At 39.3% G+C, this 14,978-nt stretch overlaps 1 protein-coding gene across 2 annotated transcripts in view; it reads left to right on the forward strand.

Annotated features, from left to right (window-relative positions):
• LOC124061684 (A disintegrin and metalloproteinase with thrombospondin motifs 20) overlaps positions 1–3,659 on the forward strand; it is a 77,312-nt gene extending 73,653 nt beyond the window's left edge. For both annotated transcript variants that reach the window (XM_046393816.1, XM_046393817.1), the window contains 4 exons: positions 77–210; positions 1,539–1,630; positions 2,135–2,239; positions 2,525–3,659. In XM_046393816.1, the coding sequence (XP_046249772.1) occupies positions 77–210; positions 1,539–1,630; positions 2,135–2,239; positions 2,525–2,614 (421 nt within the window). In that variant the 3' untranslated portion in view covers positions 2,615–3,659. The remainder of the gene's footprint in view (positions 1–76; positions 211–1,538; positions 1,631–2,134; positions 2,240–2,524) is intronic.
• The last annotated feature ends 11,319 nt before the right edge of the window (positions 3,660–14,978 follow it).

Here is a 14,978-nt window from a genome sequence, read left to right on the forward strand (position 1 = left end):
ATAGTGTTTGTAGGAGTCTTCAGATTCCTTTGTTTGTCTATTTTAAATCCCAACACTCTTTCTCCTTAAAACTAAGGTTGCTGAACCCTTTTGAATGTCCGTATAACGGCAGTCGAAGACAGGACTGCGACTGTAGGAACGACTACTCGGCAGCAGGATACACACTCTTCCACAAAGTTCGTCTGGACCTGAGCTCCCTGAGGATAATGAGTGCGTAATTACAGTTTGATTGCCTTACAGTGTCTACTGTAATGAGACCACACATTATTGTTGTTTTAACCCTCAGACGGCTCGTCCCAAAGTGCTTAACACCACCTCGTCCAAAAGCCCCGATTGTCTGAGTGCAACATGTGCTGCTTTCCCTCACGCTCTCTCCCCTGAGATCAAAATAATGACCTTTCGGCGCTCCGTATTCACTTCACTAGGCGAGACTTGAAAACAGGCCTCTCAGCACAAGCACATGAGCGCGAGAATAAAGGAATGCACGCATTTGCACATACAGTACAGACATGTGTGCCTGCTCTTGAGCACAGACAGACAATATGTGATGCAGCCTCACACATCTTTGCCTTGGCAAGCGCACACAAGAAGATGTGAAGACACAAGCGTATGCACCAATGGATGCGGCCGCCTCATTATCAAACACTTATTCTCAGTAGAATGAAGGCACAATCACACATTTGCAGACTCACATGGACTACACACACACACACGCACACGTACGTACACACATCTTCAGGCCATATTCCTCTGCTCATTATTAAGTCAGCTCCACCTTCCCTGTTGTGTTCAAGTATGCCTTTGATTAGAGTATGTGGATTAGTGCACAGTGTGTGTATATGTGTAAGAGAGTGGAAGTGCTGAGAGGAAGTTGGATTAAAACCTACACAGTCATCTTCCTATCCTCTTGGTCTGGTCTGGGTCCTGACAGCACATGTTCCCACCTTCCCTCTGCGTGGTACCAATTTGGCTCTCAGGCAGCTTGAGGGGTGTGGGGGTGGGGGGTTAATGAGTTCAGTATGAAGGGAAGCATCTCATGAACTTCATCACCAGTTTATACAAGGCAGGAAAAGGCACTGGTCATGGATATCATGTGTGACAGTGCAAGGCAAATGGGAATGAACAGGGGAGTCAGGGAAACAAGGTTCAGATTGAGTAAAAAGATTTAATTTATTAATCCGTCTTTACTAAAATCTACTGGAAGGTTATTTGTTGATTTTTACCTTATGAATGTTAAGATTCATCTCTGGAATCTGACTGGAGATTTTAATTATTTCACACTGATAAGCAGATGAAGGACTGGAATCAAACTGAAACCCCAAATTTCATTGCAATAATTTTTCGTGGAAAAACCTTTTAGATATAGTAAAGACATCTGGTGGTGCGACAGTGAAGCGACTGCAGTGAAATTTAGTAGCATAAACTTTAGCTGCTGACGCTGTGTGTGGTTATTTACCTTAGAGCAGCTGTCTTCATCCTATGTTTATGTCTGCTGTTGTACATTGTGACTCTAGATTTGTGTATTTGCTGTTTACCAGTCACAGACCTCCAGTTTTCCCAGACTCTTCTTGGTCGACCTGTGCCCTTTGCTACAGCGGGAGATTGTTACAGTGCAGCCAAATGTCCACAGGTTGGTGAAATCCTGGCTGTGTGGCAGCAGAGAAATGTTTCATGTATCTTTTTTTGTGCCATGTATTTGTCAGTGGTCTGAAAGGCGAGATTTATTTATTTTATTTTATTTTTTTAACTTTTACTTTTAAGTTCTTAATTTGTCCTATTCACATTAGTGAAGAAGTCATTGGTAATTCTTGAATGGAATAAAAAAGACACTAAGACATAAGACATAATGCAAAGGTTAATATATATATATATAAGATTGAAATATACTAGAAAGGCGCTTTAAATATAATATAAAATATAATAAAATATATTAGTTGTGACTATTAGTGTGCATATATTTGCTCTAACTCATGAAGGGAATATGCCCTTGATCTGGACAATATCTTCCAACTTCTCTGACTCCACTGGAAGTGTTCATAACTTGGGCTGCTTTTTCAGTTATTGCCACGTTTCTTTTCTGCAAATATGGATGAGCTTGACCTCCCTGGTTATTCAATTTAATGTGCTTTTTCAGGGCCAGTTCAGCATTAATCTGATCGGCACTGGCCTCAAAGTGGCTGAGGCCACCAAGTGGACATCCCAGGGCAATTATGTTTCTGTGAAAGTCCACAGATCTGAGGTAAGAAGCTATGAGAGGTGATGATGATGGCTGATCTGTGATGCTACTTGGCTCTTCAGGAATGTATTACGTTGTGTACACAGTATATAGTTGTCAATTCACTTGGGTGTAATTGTGCTTCATGTTGGATACTGTGAGAGAGTGTGTGATCTGAAATGTCATCTGAATTGCCATGTCTGACTCACTTAAGAGGAATCTTTATGGACATTTACGAAGCTTCCATTCTCCGTGTGATAAAGCTGCCCTTTGCCCACTCTTTCCTCTCTCATTTGTCCTCTTCTGTAGGACGGAACAAGAATCTACGGTCGCTGTGGCGGATTCTGTGGGAAGTGCATTCCCCAAGCTCACAACGGCCTACTCCTTCAAGTCCACTGAGGGTCATGCAGAGACCAAACCCCTAAATCTTTCCTAAAGACAGTAGCCCATGCAGCATGCAATAATTGTGATTTGTTAGACCCCACAGTCATCTGGGAGTGTGGCGGAGAAGAATTCAACAGTAATCGTCCTACAGTAACATCCCCTGTTCCCAAATGGCAGCTAAAACGTACAAGACACTTCGTACAGTGCAATGCCACAGGGCCTCTGTCAGGTCCTTCATCCAAACTGTTAAGTCTGAAGAAGACAAGAGGAGCCTGCTATACTGGCTTACCTTCAGTGTTACAATCAAACTCGTCTTTGCTTTGGAAACTAACACACTTTGTTTTTATGACACTGTTATGGTTTTTTTTAGCATCATACAAAGGGATATAGAACTTCAAAATAGTGTGAAAGCAACTACGCAAATAACAGAAAACCTATGTGGATGTTTTGCTCTGTTCAAGAGAGAAATTTTCATCTTTAAAAAGTTTTTTTTTCCTGTGGTGTTCTGTGAAGTTAAGCATATTGTGTAAAAAAAAATAGTTTTGTGGTAAGAAAAATTTCCAGAATTTCATCACGAAGTACCTGGAATTGATCTTGTTAAATGTTACCATGTACAATGAGGCACATGGATATTTATATTTACAGCTACACTGTAAGCATTTAGTTACCTCTTAGGCTATCTAACTGACTTGCAATCAATGAGCATAAAAATCAATATAGTGTATGTATCTAAACAGAAATAGCATGTGAGGGATGGCTGTGTTGTTCAGCCATTAGCTGATATAAAAAAAAGAAGTAATACAAAAACACAGTATTTATTTTTTTTTTATTTTTGAGACTACTGAACTACGTTGCAGAACATCCTGGCCTTACACAAGTTTAAAGGAATAGTTTATGCTTATTTACTTTCTTGTCGAGACTCAGGTGAAAAGATTGATACCCACCAGCATCCACTTAGCTCAGCTGAGCACAAAGACTGTAGACGGGGTAAACACAAAGCCTGGCTCTGTCTGAAGGTAACTCTAAAGCTCAGTAATTAACATGTTGTATGCCAAAGTGTTAAAAAAAAAAAATTACATATTTTATGTATATTTCTTGAATGGGTGCCATAAATTCCTGGACTCCTGGCATCACTGGTGATTTTGCCAAGAACAACTTGACAGAACTGTACTATTTGTATCCCCCCCCAATGTCAGTCTTTATGCTAAGATGAGCTAACTGGTTGCTAGCTGATTAGCTTCATATTTACTACACAGACATGAGAGGGACATCGATCGTCTCGTCTCACTTGCCATAAGAAAATCAAATAATCATAACTATTTCTTTGTGACTCAAGATTACTAATGAAAGTGAACTAGCAACTACTGATGTCCTTCTAGACCTGCCTTTTGTCAGAGGTCAAACATTAGGAGAACATGAGGAGCCTTGAGAACAACTACAAATAATTTTAGTTTTCATTGTTGTGTATTTCTAAAGTCTGTCTGCTGTCATCTGCTGTCGGGTATTTCACAAAACTACTTAAACCTGCATTCGAGACAGAGTAAACACTAGTGCTGTGAGAAAATAGCTGAAAATTTTAGTACAGAACAGTATAAAATTTTCTGTGGCTTTTTCAAACAATGAGGATGTCTTTTTCTTTAATTATGCCACACAGATGAGTTCTCATCTGTTACACCGTTACACAGTATCAGGTGTGATGTCTCACTTCACACCCTCCATTGGGCCTGCTGTAGGCACCTGCAACCCCTACCTCTCACAAACCTCCATACAATACTGAGATATGTGTTGTAATATATTTATGTTTGACTGTATTTATTCAGTAATGAGTGTAGATATGTTCTATATGTGTTTTAAGGTACAATGACTACTACCAGTGGAGAAGCCATTGTCTGATGTTCTTTGTTCTTCATCTGCTTTGCTAAAAAAAAGGTATTAGCCTACTACTATTTGTAGTGTATAACCACTAACCTTAAATGAGGATCTTTTGAATGGTGCTTTTGAACTACTGGAAATACCTCTGATCTCAAGAAGGAAAACGCTTGTGCTTTTGGCTCTTGGGCAGATTTGGGATCTGTCTATCATACATGTAACGGTCCTCTCATTAATGTAGCTGAAAATCTAGCTGCAAAGTCGCCAGATGTATCAGATAAACCACTGCATGAGGAATTCTGCCCTTCAGTAGTACTTAACTCATCATAAGTGACCACTACAACTATCAAGCAACCTAACGTGCTGGTACTCTGATGTTAAGCTTTAACCAAAGTTAGAAGATAGGTGCAGTTATAGGTGATTTTTTTTTCTTCTTCTTCTTCTCAGACAATGCAGCTTGTTTTGATTTAAAGAATGGCTGAAAAATAAATAGCAAAATAAGTCAATGAGCAGCTAGAAAACCTTTGGCCGTTTTCATTTTTAGGATGGTCAATTGTTGTATGAGGTCTGTATCAGAAAGTTAAACAATACTTGATGCACTATGTGCCATAAATTTTGTAGAAATGTAATCCTGTTTTGTTTTGTTTTTTTGTTTTGTTTTTTTTGTAATAACCGTTAAGATTTGTAACTTATGATATATGTGTATTTTTAATATTCATACTTGAATTGTAAACAGTGTGCTAAATATTGAATGGGCATTGGTACTGAATAGAGGAACAGTGTGCTAATTTGCCATGCTTTATCCAAAGAAGTTTTTAAGAATCATATGTACCTACTGTATGTATGTAGCCTGTACAAAAGAAATGAATGATTGATTTTGGTGCTATGATTACTAATCGTATCAATACAGTATGTCTTGTTACTATACTAATGCTGTAAAAATAATAATAAAAAATCCTTTTCAGCTGGCAGCACATATGTTTGTTTTACAGGCATAATACATTTAACAAAGAATTTCTTCTAACACGTATTGATATTTTTGGCATGACTCTTGGGATGGCACATGGACATTATCCTTGACATGATAGCTATTGGCTAGATTGCCATGAAATTTGGTGCAAACATTAATGTCTGTCTCATCAAGAGACTTTGCTATCACTTTGATGGTTCTCTGACTTTTCTTCCAGCGGCATCATCAGGTCAGAATTTGTCCAGTACTTGACCTGTGACCAAAAGCCAGATTCGATTCTCATCAGACTCAGCTCTACTTTGTTTTATGTGCCGATTAGCAAATGTCTGCTTGATAACACGGTATACACTGCATACTTGCTGGCACTTAGCTCCAATCACTTCTTTGTTGACCCTTACATAACTACAAACATGGCGATTGTTGCAACATTAAAGATCCCTTCAAGGCATGTTTTAAGAAAAATTAAGGTGTTCTTGTTATTCTCAGACATTATTGTTTTTCTATAAAAAAAACAAAAAAAACAAAAAGGTTAAAATTACTTCTGACGCAATCTGCAATTTAGACTCTGTAACCTGATTTCATGCTTCCTGTTTTATTGTGTTCTTTATGTTTGTTGAATGGGTTTTGCTTTATACTTCCCATCTTTGTCTAATTCCCTCCACTGTGATTACTAGCTCTGCCCAAATTCATTTCACCTGTGCCTTGTTATCTCTAGTATATATATACCTGTGCCTCAGTAGTGCTGGTTGTCAATTTGTTATGCTATAAAGACAAAAGCATTGTGATGCCTGATCATTACACCATCAGGGACTTTAATGACATCATATTCTAAATACATAGAAAGTTGTACAGCTTCCACTCTTCTGGGAATGCTTTCTACAAGACTTTGGGGTGTTTCTGTGGGGATTTTTTCCTATTCAAACAGTAGAGCATTTGAGAGGTCAGACACTGATGTTGTATGAAAAGGCCAGGCTCAGTCTCTGTTCCAGTTCATCCCAAAAGTGTTGGATAGGGTTGAGGTCAAGACTCTGTGTGGGCCGGTCAAGTTCTTCCACACCAAACTCATCCAACCATGTCTTTATGGAGCTTTGTTTTGTGCACTGGGGCACAGTCATGCTGGAATAGAAAAGGGCCTTCAACAAACTGTTGCCACAAAGTTGGAAGCATAGCAACTGTGTTGGTAGGCTGGAGACCCATAAAGAGGCGTATCTGGATACTTTTGTCTATATAGTGTATATGCTCTCCAGTCCTGTGTACCAGCAATCTTTCCAGTGTTCTGATCACCCGCTTTCTTGGACTCCTGCTAGTATATTGGACTTTGCCTGTGTCTCAACATTTCGACTTGTCTGTCTTGACTGCACACGTGTGCAGCAAATCTCAGTCATGCTTTTGAGTTCTATTCTCTGTGCCTTACCTTCTGTTTCTATAACAACTGCATTACTTCATCAATTTTATTCTTAAAATTGCATCTACTCCTCCTTTTTAAAAAAAATGAATATATAAATCAAATCAAAACTTCATTGAAAAGGTCTTTCTCATGGTCTCACCAGAGGCTTCAAGACTCTTGTGGAAGTTGCATATTGGATCAGAACAGCTTTTCCACACAAGATATGATGTCATAAAATCATGCTTGGGCGTACACGTTTTTAATTATAAGCATACTCTAAAACAAGGACAAAAATACAAAAACAGCTCACAAAGTGGGCACATACACCATTCCTCACAGAGAAGGTCAAACATTCAAGTGATGTAACAATAAGAAAAACACATTTTTGAACTGAGGGAGGAGAGACAATAAAATTATCTGGCAACATGTTTTTCCACAGTCTTTCAAGCTAAGTTTTTGTCCACTACTAGCAGTCCTATTGCCTAATACAGAAGGGCAGCAGGTCAGAGCCGGGTGGGTGCTTGTGCTCCCCAGATTGTGGCTCCATGTGGATTCACTTACCGATGCAGGTTGCATTTCCACAACATGACTTTCTAGAGTCCAGATTCACTTAGAAGACACTTTTTAAGACCGCTTCTCACTGAAGTATACATATTCTCAAGCTCTGGAAACAGCTGAAGCTGTCAGCTGTGCAGTGATTCGTCAAATTGTTATGACAAATCAAAGAATGAAATAAATTTCCTGAAAACTTCACCAAGTGGTGGGAAATGCCATTTTTCTAGTAATTATGTCACCAAAATGACTCATAAACAAAAACACAGGCTCTTAGGTACTTCAGCAAAGGACAGACTGTAAGGCATGCCACTTCTCTAAGGTTCAGATAGAGCTAGCTATGAGATAGCTTTGTACATTAAATGAAAACAGATACTTTGGTCCCTTAAGAACAGCTTTGATTTCTTGCCAGAAGCCTGCCTTGTTTCCTAAAATCTAATCTAAGAGTATGAAGCACGACAACAACTACCCTCAAAAGCAGTTTTCCAGTGAAACCACCTGACTCTCCTGGATATTAGGAAAAAAGTTTCCCGGCCTGCTTGCTGTGAGCATAAGCCAGACATCTTTAATGAGTGAGCCGAAAAACACAAACCTGCACAGAGAATCCTCATAAAAGGCTAATGATTGATGTTTACCATGAAGCACGGTCTGCTTTGAGGTAACAGCACAGACATTCCAGTGTAATCTGCAGCTGTAATCAGCTCCAAAGAGCATGTTTCCATATAGATGCTTAAGTTTAAAGTGGTTTTTCAAAGTTTAAATGAACTAAATCCCTGAAAGTTGTATTCGTGTTGTTGACAGGTTACAAGGCAATACCATATCAGGCACTAATAGAAATACAGAAGTAATAATTATTTATCTACTGCAACAAAATTGCTATATCTGTCCTTTAAAATACCAGTCTTGCCAGAAGCCTGCCTTGAAATATTTACAGTGATATTTCTGATTAATTATTGTATATTCTAAAAGGTATCCAGTAAGTTACCCAATCATGTTCATAAACTGAGCAAAGAGTGACCCCTGTTGTATCAAACAAGATCTTACATTCCCAGTTTGTTTGCTATTTTACTGTTGGCCCACTTTCAAAGCCCACCCTTTGCAAGAACTAAATATTCAGCATACTGCAATCCTTGTTTGACTGTCTCTTTTTGATGTTGCTCCTCGGTTGCCCTTAGACTTTTTGGGCATAACAGAAAGTGTAAAGACTGTGGTGTTGACATAGGCTGAAGTTACTTGTTGGTGATGTTAGCTAACCATCAAGAGCGTAAAAAACAGTTCCTGCTTTTTATCAAGGGCTACCACAATAACCGTGCTAGGCTTCATTTTATCTATATTTGGTTCACTCTTGCAAAGAACAGTGCTGACTGATAAACAGACTGGGATTAGATTAAATGCCTGAAAGAAACAGCAGAAATACTGCCATCTTTTTCCTCTATAAGCCATTGCTCAGTCTGGGTGGGTACGCTAGTATTGTTACTTTATGTATGCTTTATGTCATCATTATGATTTGAAGTATAGCCATTTTTCACACCAGAGACAAAACAGAGACAAAGACTTGTCACAGTAAGAAAAACACAAGAGTTACTGCTAACATTTATGATGGATCCATGTTATTCAAGTGTCCTTGGAAGGTGTGGCAGCAGGACAGCGAGCCAGGGTGTACAGTACCAGGACCACGAAATGGAATTCAGCCATCAGTGGTTTAATTATTTACATGTGTGCTTACTGTCACATGTCAAAAAAATCTTCTGTAAAAAAGACTTAAATTGTGAATTTTGATGACAACAAAATGCAAGGACAAGAGTTAAGATCATTCAAAACAGATTTAAACAGGTTTAGATTGCATTGACATAATTGCAGACTTCTCTCTGAAATGCATTTAAAAGTGAAGGTACCTAAAAGGAGGTTTAACTTCTTATTATATACAATTTAATAGCTGCATCCACAGTCAATATGATTGCATGGAATATGCAGTTTGCTGTGAACATTGTAGTGTGTCTGTTGCTGACCAGTAGATGGTGGTAAAGCATCATTCAGTTGCTTACTTCCATGGTTTCCAATAGCTGTGACCACATGCCGTTTAACGGTTGTGTGAATGATTGTATTCTGTGCTGTGCATCATATGTCATATCGTTGCCTTTGTGGTATTTGTGAAGTGTCTGTCAGTTGGTTCTGCAGGCTGTTCATTAGTCGGCATAAACATATTTTCTTGTGTCTGTACTGTATATTAGAAGGGAATGACTGACTAAAGAGATTTAATCACTGGATACAGGCAACATGTGGTGGACGCTGTCTTCTTGCTGTGGCTTTTCAGATTTTTTTCTTTTTTTTATCATCCAGCATTTTCTATATTTTCCCAACAGAGTTGTATCAGATTAGATTACATTCAGCTTTATTGTCACTGCATATAAGTACTAAGGCAACGAAATGCAGCTTGGCATCTAACCAGAAGTGCAGTACTACTGTATAAACAGTGAGCTGAACCATCAAGCATCCTAGTGCAGCTGTTCTCAAAACAATTTCAGTGAAAGCTGTTGCGGTAGGAGAAAGTTCCAGTAAGCAAGCTCAAATGTTTGTATACCTGACACATACACACATCTCCCACACCCTCCTATTCGTCATTCACTTGCTAACACACGCCCATCCATCCCACAGAGAAACAGTTGGCCCTGAACAATATCAGTTTCATCTTTTGATGCACCACGTCTGCTTCAAAATCCATGAAAACCACACACGATTACACAGTTATCTCCTCTGCCAACTGGACTATCAGTAGTTAGGGAGTAGAAGCTGTTGGCACACATTATAGACTGTACTTTCAGTCTGGCTGCCAACGCTTTTGAAGGAAATCCTGTCAGCTTTGACTTTAACCGGCTGAGACTGAATGAGGTCATTTGTAGGTATTATGTTACGTGTCTAGAGTGTCCATTTTGTAACAGCTGCATGTGATGTGTGGCGGACTGCAGCCTTAGTCCAAAGCTGACCACCTATTCACTGTATTCACTGTAGGGTGGGTGGTATTGTTTGAGACAGGCTTAGTCCAACTGGAGGAGGTATGAAGGGGTTGGGGGGACTGGCGTCAGGCCCCTGGGGTCCGCGTGTATGTGCCAATAGCCCACATGCACATGTGGTGTGGTGAAAAATGGACTTATGTTGTTTGATCCGTGAACGTGAGACTGTGGCGTGAATCGCACATTAAGGGTAGCGGTGAACAGAAGACACTCACTGAAGAATTTCCATATCTGCTCTTGGATCTTTCTTAAGACTCCATAAGCAACAAGACAGGATATCTTTTGACAAGTCATATATTTTAGCCATTATTGAGGTCAAAGTAGCCTTTGTACAATGTAGTTCTCACAGTGTAAGCAAAATAGTCATAAAAGCCCGCTGACAGTCATTTAGGAAATGCACATTATGACCAGTGGCAGTGTTTTCGTTGTGGAAAATACTTTCCCATTGTAAAACATTAGGCTGTTAAGCAGCCTGGAAAATGTTGCCCCATGTCAGCATAGTTAGAGTGAATGAGGCAAAGGCCAGACTCGGCTATAGCTGTGAGTTGTGGCCAGACTTTTGTGTGTGAAGCTAGTCAGCAAGACACTGAATAACAGGAGGGGGGGTGGGGGTGGTGGGGTGGTGGGGGTGCGGGAGGCTAATTATTTTTAACAGCTTAACACTCCAATCAAATGAGCTTTCTGGAGATTTTAACACACTGTTGTGGCTCATGTCACAAGGGTATATTAAACCTCTTAACAGAATGTTCCCTTTGTTCGCCTGCATGTCACACACAAGGTATATACAGTACAATCCAGTTACTCACACACACCCTGTCATGTGATGACACAGACAGCAAACCATACAAGAGACTGCAATCCTCCCTTAAAAAATCCCACATTTTCTGTCTAGTGGTTTCAGTATTTTGGGGGTTTTAGGCTGTGCGTGAAAAAGAAGCGACATGATATATGTGTTCAGTGGAAAAGTTAGCAAAGCTTATGAAAAAGACGTTAGTGGTCATGAGGGAATTTTTGTCAAGGTAGCTCAGAATAGATTATGTCCATTTTTCCATACTCAATTGTTTTCCTGGTGCAGAGGACCAAACTAGAGGGGATGCATCAAATTTAAGATGGCATTTTATAAGAACACCTTCTGAATATGATGTTTTCAGAAGTCTGCAAAAAAACTGAGGCATTACTCCTGTTTGGGGTCTCAACAACACCAGGTTTACCCCTCTAGATCCAGAATAGGTCTATTGAATTTATGTTGTTTATAATTTGTGTTGAGAACAATTTGTTCAGGGAGTCTCAATGAAAGACAACAAGCTGTATATTTCTTTGTCTGTGAACAACTTTTTGGCGAACAAAATGGATATACTTCCTTATGTACATAACCTGTGTAACATATTAAACGTTTCTTTATCTGGTGTAATAATACATTATGTAATCATACTTTTCTTCCAAATTCAGTGAAGTTGATAGTTTTGTTGTGAAATGTCTGAAAACGATATACATTTGAGTTTGTATCTGGAAAATATTCACTGAAAACAATTGAAACAGCAGCTTTTCATCATATGGCCTAAGGGGGGCGCTGTTGTCTTCAAGTATTCCTTAAACTGATTTTACTGCCAGTATAAAAAATCTACCACCTGAAGTGGTTGATTGATAAAGCGAAATTCCCAGAGGCAGCAAAGAGAGCAGAGAGTGTATCAGCCTGATCTAACAGTGGTAGGTAAAACCATTTGGAAGTGATTTATAATCCCGTTTTGCACTGATCCATAACCCTCCTTTTGACAAGGTTAACTAACATCAATCACTTCTCTGAAGGTCCTCTGCCCTCAGTAGCCACTTTTTTCTGCACTTGGCTAAGTGAAAGGTTATGGTTTCTTGTACCCAAGAGACACGTAGACTAGACCTCCTCTATCATAGGAAGATGCAATCTCGGGACAAGAGAAAAATGAGAAATTCCTAGACACTCAAATATTTGGTTGCACACTATCACCAGGACTCAGTGAAGGGTGAATGGGTGTGATCATATTTAACCCACAAGAAAGACCCACAATTGTCCAGCCATTCATCCTTCAAAAGGCCCTCAAACCCCAACAACGTCCTTGTCCCAAAACATCTCCACCCCTCTGTCTACCTGCTCTAATTAAGAGCCAGTCTAAGAGCTGCTGTCTCATGTTGAGCATGTCTTCCTGTCTGGACTACAGACACTGTGAGTGTCTGGGTATCTCTTTGTATGAGTCTATTTGTTTGATTGTGTGTGTGTGTGATTGTGGTTGTAATTTTGAGTGTGTCTGACACACGCGCACACACACACACCACAAAGCTAGCCTATTAGCGTGGTAATAGACTAGCCACTCTGTCTCGTGGTAGTGCCACTCAAAGACAGACAAAGACACTTCAATAGGCCAGTGGAATAGCTAATGAAAAGCTTTTTTCACATTATAGTCCTGAACAAAGCTCTCAGGCTTCCATTTACCATCTGAGGATGCTCTCATTTTATAATATACTTATTTTAAAAGTACTTAATTCAAATTACTTTCTTAACCATTCCCTCAGTGCCTGTAACATTGAGTGTGGAGAGGAGAACTTAGGGGAGGAATAGATGTATTTTATGAACTTGACTGATTACCCTGGACTATGCTCCTTACCAGCTTAGCCAAATTGGATATACATGCTTTCGTTTTACATGCCTTTGAGTCTGAAGCAGCTTTTTTAAATGTAAACTGCTGCAGTCAAGCATCATTGAATTTGAAGTGTTGCATCTCATTTTAATCACCTCTTCTAATCCAAAAACACAAAAGTGAAGTTGCCAAGATTCCATTTCACTGTGTTTATCAGCTTATGCTTCTAATATTACATTAGCAAGCCCAGCTAACCAGCGTACTTATATCTCTTCTCTAAAATAGGCTATTGTTTAAATATAAGAGCAAGAAAGCTCATCTCCAATCTCATCTCTGCCCTAATTGCTTATCAAATATGTTTTTTTTTAGTTGCCTACTACCTGAAAAGGGGTGGTTATAACAAAACAACATATTCCATTTTTGCCATGTTTCTGTAGCGGGACTAACTTGCTTGTCTTGCCTGCATGTTCATGTCTTCTCCATAATTAACTGGCTTCCATTTTATCTGGGACATGTCGCTTTATCTCATGTCTTTCAGCATGATATCATTCAGATGACAAGTCAGCTGGAATCATTAAAAGGTTTTCAACCAGCGTTACCATTAGCTAGCTGTCTCCTAATCTCCTGGCGACCATTGTCCCTTCAGTTCACAAAACTGATGGTCATTGACAGGAAATATATCTACATAAACTTCAAAAGTCACCACGAATTCTGAGTGTTAAATCTGTCACCAACAGCATAAATGCCATATGTGCCTATGTTCTTCAATAAGCAGGATAGATCTGAAATCTTTCTAAAGGAACTTAAGTAACAAAATGGTAGCTGCTCTGAAACATCCAAAGAAGCCATCATATGTATTCTTCACTTTCGCGTCACAATATTTCTAATCAGACTTTTTGCTGGCACTTTTTAAATGAAGCATGTAGCCACCATCGATGCTGAAGCTTGTCTGTATTTTTTTTTCAACGCAACCTCAAATTCAAGCCTTATGCCTTTATTCTTTGCCATTGTTCTCATCTTGCATATGGACATCCCAGAGAGCTTTGAATGAAATATAGTGAGTTCTGTAAGAAAGATTCATGATTGCTTCACATGCCATGATGGCAGCAGGATTTTTGACTCTGTTTTAGCACTCCATATGGCACCGCAGCTCAGCAACGTACACTACCCAGCTGCTTGTGACACATTTGTTGGCACAATGTGTAGCATCAGTGGCCTGTTATACCAGACTGTCTATCAGTTGCCATAAGGACAAGATTTGACTCAGATTAATTGGCCCAGAAGACTTGTTAGACACACGATTAGATGGATTCTAATTAGACAGTCAGGCTCTATTTCTTTATCCTGTCTGACCACTTCCACCACAATAAAACACTGGCTAGTTTTAAATGACTCATACTTTGTACCTACCATTGCTGCATTTAGGACCTTTAAAAAAAAAAAAAAAAAAAAAAGAAAATAGCATGGGTCTCATATAGTAGCAATTTAATCATTTAATCAAGATATGTGATGTCTGCTGTTTGCCTTGATTAACATGAATTTGTGTTTTTAGTTTGTCTGGGTAATTCACTCAAGCAGTTTGTCTCCATGGTAGCGATAAATAACCTGCAAAACACATTTTTTTTTTCCTCAAACTTCTTATCTATTTTTGTGATTAAGTACAAGGCAATTTTCCAGAACAAGGCCACTGAAAAAAGCGGAGTACCTTTCAAAGTCATTTGAAGAAACGCCGAGGCCACACAGAGAGGCCATTGGCATGTTGTGTTGATTCTTTACTAGATAGGCATGGCATAGACAAAGCAAAACCTTGTGTTGTTGGCCCTCTGTCGCACCTTTACACCTCTCTCATCTTGAACTATTGTTGTATGGCCCTTCACTGACATGCTGTTATCCCTGCATGAATCCACACACACAATAAGGCTTAGGGGATCCTTTTCTCTGAGGAGATAGGCCTGTAGACCAAGACAAAGACTTCAGACTA

The sequence above is a fragment of the Scatophagus argus genome, chromosome 7, assembly GCF_020382885.2.
Source record: "Scatophagus argus isolate fScaArg1 chromosome 7, fScaArg1.pri, whole genome shotgun sequence".
NCBI classification, from domain to species: Eukaryota; Metazoa; Chordata; class Actinopteri; family Scatophagidae; genus Scatophagus; species Scatophagus argus.